General features: G+C 36.1%; 1 protein-coding gene across 1 annotated transcript; it reads left to right on the top strand.

Moving 5' to 3' along the window:
* The first annotated feature begins 7,159 nt into the window (after positions 1 to 7,159).
* LOC102591354 (uncharacterized protein K02A2.6-like) lies at positions 7,160 to 8,134 on the top strand. Its single transcript, XM_015309888.1, has one exon. It carries the CDS (start codon positions 7,160 to 7,162, stop codon positions 8,132 to 8,134), a length of 975 nt encoding a protein of 324 aa, XP_015165374.1.
* Positions 8,135 to 10,098: the final 1,964 nt, after the last annotated feature.

Genomic DNA, 10,098 nt, shown 5'->3' with positions numbered 1-10,098 from the left:
ACCCTGGCAGTGTGAGGCAAAACGTTGTATCATCACAATAGCTCTTACATGATGGTTGTCGATTAGAGAAACTCCCACAGAAGCAATTGTATTCTTATATACACAGTTTATTTGTACTTTTACATACATTTCACAGTTATATTGCATCTTTTCATACACACAGAGTTGACATCCATATTTTAAACAACTTTTCTTTATATTGCCATTGTTTTAAACTGCTTTATATTGAATTGAGTTAAGTTATGTTGAGTTTAGTTGATCCAGGTAAGTTCTTCAGTTCCTTTCAAACTTATGTCTTGTTTTAGAATTCCCCTCGCATACTTGTACATTCAATGTATTGATGTCATTTGGCATGTATCTTCTTATGATACAGAAACAGGTAACTAGGATCAGCATCTAGCGCATCGTTGATCCAGTTGAGCACTTAGAGTCTTGTGGTGAGCCTCCTTACTTTCAAAGAACCCTTTTTCATTGCTTTCAGTATTAGTTTTTTCACTAGGATGTCGTGGGTCTTGTCCCGACATCCATCTCAGTTGTTTAGAGGGTTCATAGACAGACAATGATTAGTTCATTTGTCACTATCTTGTTATTGGCTTATTTTCAGATTTTGGTTGCCACTTTAGCTAAGTTAAATGTTTATTTTTAAAACATTATGAGTTCAGTTTGAGACAGTTGAGTTATTTATCATTTTAATCCTTTTCTTAATGCTTAAAGTCTTCCGTTAAGTGAGTTAGTCAGGCCAAGAGTTTGGTTGGGGCCAGCAATGGTTCTCGAGTGCCAGTCCCGCCCAGGGTGTAGGCTCGGGGCATGACAGGAATTTTTTGGACTAATCCAAAGTTTATTTAAATAGTTAATATTTGGTTCAAAAGGTTCATCCAATCTAGTCATGCATAATGAATTTTTTATTCCTTGAATTTTACTTGCAGTGGGACTTGTAGATTTTATGGGTTTAGAATTCCTAAGTTCATATTCTACATTGGGAATTGTTTATGAGAAATCTACCCCTTCTAATTTTTTATCTATTTCTTCTAAGGATATTTCATCTTCCTCCTTGGTTATGCAAAAGAAGGTCTAGAAAATGACATTCTTCTACTTGAAGAGACTTGACTACAAGATTGGGATCTTATAAATTTTAAATCTATTGATCCATCTGGAAATTGAATTACTTAGTCAATGTTTGAATTTTCTTCTTCAATTTCTGGCTCCGTTATGGAGTCAAAATGTCAATAATCTTTTGTCAATACGTCATCTCATTTTATCGTCTTTGGGACAAAGGTGTTATTATGGTTATGATTTGCTTCCATGAGCATGGAAACTCCTTTATTACTTACCATTTTAGCCTTAGGGGTTAATGTAGTTTTCATTAATCTATAATATACTGTATACCTTCCGAACCCGGGGCTGGGCCGTCCCCTTCGATTCGCGCACCGGGAATGAGCTCCAGACCGGAATTCTCTGGTGGAGGAGTCGGGGTTGGCGGTTGACTGAACCACCCTTCACCCCGACGGAGGAGAGTAAAACTGATTCACAGCACGAGTTAGGTCATCCGCGAACAGATACTATGGCTATTTCTCTAGTATTAGCCTTACTATTCATATTTTTAGTTTTAACATTTTAATGTTAATGTATTCAATTACGTTTTGATCATTAATATCTATTGAATAATTAGGATAACAATTAAAGTATACCGGGCCATTGGAAAGGTTACTTTGTAGTACTGCTAATAATGAATCATCAAAATTTAATAATCTATTGTCTCTTAAGAGAAGACATATGGGTACATCTAAACCCAATCTATATAGTGGTTTGACTGCTACTTGGACAAGTCCTATATGAAGAAATTTATAATTTTTCTTATACCTATTAATATCGTTAGCACCTAACAATTTTAATAGTCTCAATATTTTTATTAATGGCAATAGTAGACTCTGAAGTCTTAATATTGTAATTTTTAATAAAATCAAAGTGTCATGTTTTATAAACCTTTTTAAAGTGTTCTTTTGGAATATTCCAATTTTGTAGATCACTTTCAATTTTTGCAATTTTATTAGAGGTGGCAGAGATGTTAATATTATTCAAAATATTTTGATGTGTAGGTGAATCACTTTAAATGGATGGAAGATCTAGCGGGGAGAAGAACACTATCCTTGGGCTTAAATGTCCACTTTAAAGGTTACTTTCGGAATAATAAATTCTTTGTGTAGTAATTATTGTTACCTTTTTCACTAACATTTTTGGTTTTATTCCTCTAGGCTTGGCGACGGGAACACCCTACGAGTCAGGCTCTACGACACACACAGTCTGAGCTAATCCAACGGAAAAGTAAGGGCTTGCCAACGTCTAAACCGCGATTAATCGGTTTCCCAACTTTAAGGAATAAAACTAAGAACATAAGTGGAAGAGGAACATCAACTATCAAACTCCGAACTTATTACACCAACCGCAACCTAAGTCTCGATGTTGTCCGCCCAAGGACAGCGTAGGGACTTAGCCGCTCCTACTCATAACCTTCCCAACAAACTCATAACAGCTAAGTCCTTACGCTGTCCTTGGGCGGACCGCGTCGAAACTTAGGTTGTGGTCGGTGTAATAAGTTCAGAGTTTGGTAGTTGATGTTCTTATTCCACTTATGTTCTTATTTGTATTCCTTAAAGTTGGGTAACCAGTTAATCGCGGTTTAGACGTTGGCAATCCCGTACTTTTCCATTTGATTAGCTCAGACTGTATTTGTCGTAGACCTGGACCCGGAGGGTGTTCCCGTCGCCAAGCCTAGAGGAATAAAACCAAAGAATGTTAGTGAAAAAGGTAACAATAATTACTACACAAAGAATTTATTATTCCAAAAGTAACCTTGAAAGTGGACATTTAAGCCCAAGGATAGTGTTCTTCTCCCCGCTAGATCTTCCATCCATTTAAAATGAATTCACCTACACATCAAAATATTTTGAATAGTATTAACATCTCTGCCACCTCTAATAAAATTGCAAAAATTGAAAGTGATCTACAAAATTGGAATATTCCAAAAGAACACTTTAAAAGGTTTATAAAACAGGACACTTTGATTTTATTAATAATTATAATATTTGTTTACACCCAATTTTGGACCTCCACACTATAGATTAATCATCGAGCTTCTTCAATTTCTAACGATTTAAAATAATTAGTTTCATAAATTTTCAAAAAATAAAATAAAAATATTTTGCAAGGTTTTAAATAGTATATCACTTTTTATAATGTTTAATAATATATATGTTTTATATAATTATGTATGAAGTAAGTATATCCTATACATATTCGAAAATCATCTCAAAAGATTTTATATTTTTAGTGTATTTTAAAGTGATGGCTATAATTTTGAATTAATTAGCTTTTATGAAATTCGAAATATTTTTTGAGTTATTTTTATGTAAGTTTTGTCAATTTTATAATTTTTAAAAATAATAAATATGTTTTTATAGTTATGTATATAATTAGTATATTTTTATTTGAAAATTGTCTCAAAAGGTTTTAGTTTTGCTTTAAATTTTGCCAATTAGTTTAATTAATTAATAGTTAATATTTTAAAATTGATTATTTTATTTGGTTAAGATTAAGAAGCTCATTAATTAATTTATATTAATTCATCTTATTTGACCTTAGTCGAATTCCTCAATTAATTCAAATCGGCTATGTCCATAACTTCACTTGGCCGAATTTGTAATCTATATGGTTAGTTTCCAAAATTGAATTTTAACCAATATTTGCTCCATTTATTGGGTCAATTTAAGACCAAAGTTGGGCCAATTTTCAGCCCAACTTCAATTTAGATCAGCAGCCCACATTACATTCATCAACAACTCCCAAATAATCACAACAGCAGTACCAAAAACCGACCCAACGCCATCAGCAGTACGCGACACGATCCACGCGCCTTTCTTCTTCCTCGCGAAGCAAATCAGGATGCTACAAACCCAGAAAATTGCGAGCAGTACCAAACCCGACCCCACCCCTGCATCTTCCTCGCAAAAAAAGTCAAAGAAAGAAACCCAGAATCACACGCCTCTTCTTCTTTGCGAAGAAACCCGTACATCACCCATCTGTAAACCCATAACCCTAACAACCTAATCGATCAAATCGTTGTTCCCTTTCCCCCATTTTTAGAGATCTTCAAATCTCTTTCACTGTTCCCCTTGGAAACGAAGAAAGAAATTCAAAGTTTTGAATTTTTCTCAACGGCTCCCCCCCCCCCCAAAAATCACCCCAACTTTCCCTATAAATAGCCCTCTACCTTCAGAATTAGGGACAGGTTACAAAGATTGGATTTTGAGGTCATATACGAAAAATAAGCTTGCGAAAGAGTTTTAGAGTTTAGTTCTGAGACAATAGTCACTCATACACTTAAAAATTTTATATCTAGCTTTCTGAATCTAAGTTACGAGAAGATCAACGCTTGGATTTTCTTAGCTTGTCGTCCTATTCGAAGTTCGTGGTAAAAGAATTGCTGCTCTCAAGCTCGTTGTCGTCTAGTCGTTGCTTCGAGAGAGGTAAAAACTCCTTCTAAATCTCATTTTGGATTCAAGTAATGGTTACTTAACTAGGAAATTTAGACTTGTTTCAACAGTATCTTTGTTGTTTGCATTGTTGTGTATGTATGATTACAACTCATTAAATTTCAATAGGGCTAATTGAATCTATTTACTAAGTGTTACTTTGGTTTAAGCTCTTTCACACTTTCCCTGTTTATGTAGTGTATCACTATCTTCCGCCCTTCTCACTTTGCATCCTTACCTTGTTCATCAGCATCATATCGATATTTGAGTATAATCGTAGCTTGAAGTGTTGTCCATGATGTTATGTCAGTAGCTCGTCTTAGTCTTGTTTTAATTTGGATCATAGGTTCACTGCTAAATTACCTCTAAGTGTCTATTTCTTTATTTGTTGAAACTATTGTAAGGTCTCGAAATGGGCTATAAAATCTTTTTTTTCTTTTCTTTCCAAGTGTATCTCAGTTTGTTACTCATTAGTACAAATCTGGAAATTTTATTCAACATTGTAGTTGTTCCTCATTTAAATAACCATTTTTCATGTTAATACACTTCTTTGAAATCTGTGGTTTGTTATTGTATCATGTGAATATAATTTCATGTTGGCTTGCACTAAACAACGCGTTCTTAGCATAATCTCTTCATGCATCCTTTGATCTCATGTGAGCTTCCATCGGCTCGAATTTGTCATGTTTATGGTTTTTTTTTAAATAAAAATCAGTTTACTATGTTTTCTTTTAGTTTATAAAATCTTCCTGATAATTGGCTTTAATTATTGGTCGATGTATAGCAGACTGCTTCATTAGCAGCCCCATTATACTTTAAATTTTTATTGAATGCTAATTACTTGTTCAAAATGAGATGATCTACTCCTAAAATGCCCATGCTTATTTCTTTACAACTTTCATTGTCATATATATGTATATCTCTATAGCTTAGTGTTAAGTTTTCTCTATTTTCTTAGCTTTTGTTTCATTTTCCCCTTGTTTTGCCTGCTTGTCATTATTAAAGTTTTAGGTGTTTGCTTGTTGATATATATATATATATAGTTAGTTAGTTAGTTCATTTTGTCTTCTTAAAGTCATCTGTCATTTAGAACAATGGCTTTGGTGACCCTTGGAGTTTTGAGATACTTAAGTTATTCTTATTTCAATTAAAATCATGTCTCATTTGTTTTCTTTATTTCAAATACTAATTTTGTTCTCTCTTTCGTTTCTTGTATGAACCCCCTTTCAAGTCCATGGTGGACTTATCTTCCTCGCATTTCCGAGTTGAGCCATAAAGGCTCGATTTTTGCTTTTCCTCTCTCTCGAGTCACCCCTATACATTCGGAAGCTATTACAGGTCCTGGAGACCCAACATACTGCTGGAAATTAGTTCATAATGTTCAAAAGCCCAAGAAATGGGCTGTATACATGTTGTATACAGCATTATACACTGATATACAGGTTTGGAACAGCAAATATGTGGCCAAAAATGAAAAACTACAGGTTGGAGACATCAACGTGGATCGTATATAGTTGATATATGGTTCGATATACAGGAAAATGAGCCAAGACATGACCCATATACAACAATATACACCTGGTGTATACACAGGATTTCAAAGGCAAAATAGGGCCAAAGCCCAAATACAACTGCAGCAGGCCCATGAAAGGCGCACATTCAATTTCTCCTCTACTCTTAAATTATTTAATTGTGATTATTTATTGATTGTTTTTATTAACTCTAACTTGAAATATTGTTAATTAACTTAATTAGATTCCCCAAAAGATGAGTCATTTTCTTTTGTGTTGGTTTACTTTAAATACATTTCTTCTTCTTTTTCATTAATCAAGTATATTGTTTGTAGGGGAAGATATATCAGAATCATATCATGGGTGGAGAATGTTCTTTGCTGGAGCAGTGAACTCTAGAAGGTCAAGAATTGGAGCAGTGTTGATATCTGAATCAAGGCAACATTATCCAGCAACAGCAAAGCTTAGATTCTGATGCACCAATAGCATGGCTGAGTATGAAGCATGTACTCTTGGTATTAGAATGACCCTTGACATGAATGTTCAAGAATTACTGATAATTGGTGATGCAAACTTGTTGATTCATCAAGTTCAAGGAAAGTGGGCCGTGAAGAATCCTAAAATCTTACCTTACGTACAATTGGTACGGAGGTTGTGCAAAAGATTTAGGAAGACCGAGTTCAGACACACGCCGAGAATACAGAACGAGCTTGCCGATGCCCTTGCAACCATATCGTCCATGAAACAACACCCAGAAAAGAGTTATATCGATCCACTTGAGATAGTTTTAAAAGAACAATCAACACATTTTTCACATGTGGAAGCGGAAGGGGATGGGAATCCATGGTATATCGATGTGAAAAAGTACTTAGAAGCTGGTGAATATCCGGAAAAAGCAACAAGTATTCAGAAGAAAACAATCCGAAGAATGGCAAACAACTTCTTTTGAATGGAGAGGTCCTTTATAGGAGGACTCCTGATCTAGGGTTACTAAGATGTGTGGATGCTGCAGACGCCACGAGATTGCTTGAAGAAGTGCATGCTAGAGTGTGTGGTACGCACATGAATGGGTTTACATTAGCAAAGAAAATCCTAAGGGCGGGATACTTTTGGATGACTATGGAAAGTGATTGCTGCCGATTTGTCCAAAAATGTCATAAATGTCAAGTACATGGAGATCTGATCAAAGTACCTCCCCACGAGCTCAATGCGATGAGTTTCCCATGTCCATTTGCAGCTTGGGGCATGGATGTTATTGGATCAATTGAGCCTGCTGCCTCAAATGATCATAGGTTCATTTTGGTCGCCATAGATTATTTCACAAAGTGGGTCGAAGCTACTTCCTACAAAGCTGTGATGAAGAAAGTTATGGTCAATTTTGTTCGCAATAATTTGATATGTCGTTTTGGAGTTCCTGAGTCTATCATCATAGACAACGGAGCAAATCTTAATAGTCACTTGATGAAAGAGATATGCGAACAATTCAAAATTACCCACCGCAATTCAACTGCATATCGTCCTCAGATAAATGGAGTTATAGAAGCTGCTAATAAGAACATCAAGAGGAAACTGAGAAAGATGATTGACAACTACAAATCTTGGCATGAAAATTTACCTTATGCTTTGCTAGGTTATCGCACCACAATTCGCACCTCAACTAGAGCAACTCCTTATCTATTGGTATACGGAACAGAAATAGTGATACCAGCTGAAGTTGAGATACCATCTTTTAGGATTATTCAGGAAGCTGGATTGAGCGATGTCGAATGGGTTCGTGATCGATATAAGCAATTAGCATTGATTGATGAGAAAAGAATGAGTGTCGTTTGTCATGGCCAGTTGTATCAACAGAGAATGACTCGCGCTTTCAACAAGAAAGTAAGAGTTCGAACATTTGAGGTAGGCCAATTGGTGTTGAAATGCATTTTCCCTCATCAAGAGGAATATAAAGGGAAATTTGCACCTAACTGGCAAGGACCGTATGTTGTCCACAAAGTATCAAGAGGAGCTTTGGTTCTAGCAGAGATGGATGGTAAAGTGTGGCGAAAAGCTATCAATTCAGATGATGTCAAGAGATACTACATTGAAGGATGATACTTCCTTCATTTATTTCCTTGTAATTGCAGTTTGTTCATAATCATTGTCACGTTATGTTTTGAAACATTCCCCTTGTACTTGAACTACGTTCGACCTAAATTCTCAAGAATGAGATACGTAGGCGGTCTATGTCAGCCTCGATCGTTTCCTTATCAAATTTTCTATTTTTGTTAGCCCTCAAGAGAGGAACTACGTTTGACCTGATTCCTACCTCAATGGATATGTAGACGCCACAACGGTTCGGTCATATTCCCAATAAGATTTCCATTTCCCTTCATAATGGAAACTGGGATAGAATTTTTGAGAGGATCTCAAAAATTCTGCAAGAAGAGTTATTTCCTATAAACAAGGGTCAAATATCATATCAAAATGCGCAATTGGGACATAATTTTGAGAAAATCTCAAAAAATTTGCAACATATTATGACTTCCGTGATCACCATCAGATTTGTTTTTGAAGCATCTAACTGGGACAGAATTTTTGAGAAGGACCTCAAAAATTCCATCAAGGATACTCAGACCTTCGAAGTCAACTTCAATTTCCTCAAATTGATGTGTTCTTAAAGGGTTTTAAGTTGCCATCAAGCTACCTCTCATGTCAAAATCTGAGACAAAGGATGTTTTGTTCGTGTCGTGCATGTCGTGACAGTTAATTGGCAGAGAATTTCTTTAAAACTATTTTTTCAAATATTTCATACCTAGCAAATGTTTTAATTTAAATATGATCTTGTCTTTTGTCTACTGCGATTCGCAGGGTCAACCAAACTTCCAAAGATAGCGAGACAAGGAGCAAGGCAACTTGAAGAAACCAACACAGACCAGCGTTCCAAAACTAACATTTTTTTGTGGATGCACGGTATAATAAGATCATCAAAGATAATATATTTATCAACCAACTATTTCAGGAGAACCTATCAGCAAATATCTGATAGTGAGTGAAACATCTCTGCTTGACCAAAAAGTACGACATTCATAGTCAAATTGCATAATCAAGCTGCCGAGAGGGACATTGCATATTCAAACCGCCGAGAGGGCCATTACATATTCAAACCGCCGAGAGGGCCATTGCATATTAAAACTGCCAAGAGGGCCATTGCATATTCAAACTGCCAAGAGGCCCATTACATATTCAATAGCCGAGAGGGCCATTGCATATTCAAACCGCCGAGAAGGCCATCGCATATTAAAACTGCCAAGAGAGCCATTGCATATTCAAACCGCTGAGAAGGTCATCATATTGCATATTCAAACCGCCAAAAAGGCCATCATATTCAAACCGCCGAGAGGGCCATCATATTTCAAACTGCCGAGAGGGCCATTATATTCAGACCGCCAAGAGGGCCATCATATTCAAACTGCCAAAAGGGTCATCATATTCAAACCTCCAAGAGGGCCATTGCATATTCAAACCATCAAGAGGTCCATTGCATATCCAACTACCGAGAAGGACATCATAATCAAACCATCAAGAGAACCATCAACTTATTACATTAGTCTATTTTACTACTTCGATATTAAAAGAAGAGTACAGTGAAGAGTCATGTCGCAAATATGAGATACATGCTTTATTTGCTTTATGTCAAACTGAAGGAAGTTGACTTCAAATATTCAAGGAGAACAATTAAGTGCCAACATGGCGCGGACTACATCAAAAAGGAAGCACCACAACATGGAACTTTTCTTAGCAGCGAACTGGGACATAGTCCAAAGAAAAGTATCAAACTCTTAGGACGCGAGCTGAGGAGCGACTTCCACCACAATCAAACCACACCCCTATCAAAAGGTATGTGGGCATTTCCTTGGGTTTATTAGTTCCAATTTTGCATCCGGAAAACTTTCCACTCTCACCGGAGGCAGCTTTCCAATCTGAGTGATAATGCACCAAGAGTTTTGGAAATTATGTCTGTGTAAGTTCTTAATTATGGGTGTGAAGAGCGCCACATTCATGGCTAAGAGGTTGCA

Source organism: Solanum tuberosum, unplaced genomic scaffold (assembly GCF_000226075.1).
Source record: "Solanum tuberosum cultivar DM 1-3 516 R44 unplaced genomic scaffold, SolTub_3.0 scf00117, whole genome shotgun sequence".
Taxonomy (NCBI): domain Eukaryota; kingdom Viridiplantae; phylum Streptophyta; class Magnoliopsida; order Solanales; family Solanaceae; genus Solanum; species Solanum tuberosum.
Note: the sequence above shows the minus strand (reverse complement) of the source record. Positions and strands in the feature narration are given on the sequence as shown.

Bases quoted from the DNA above. Each gene is read 5' to 3' on its own strand.
- LOC102591354 (XM_015309888.1), top strand. From the start codon at position 7,160: ATGGAAAGTGATTGCTGCCGATTTGTCCAAAAATGTCATAAATGTCAA.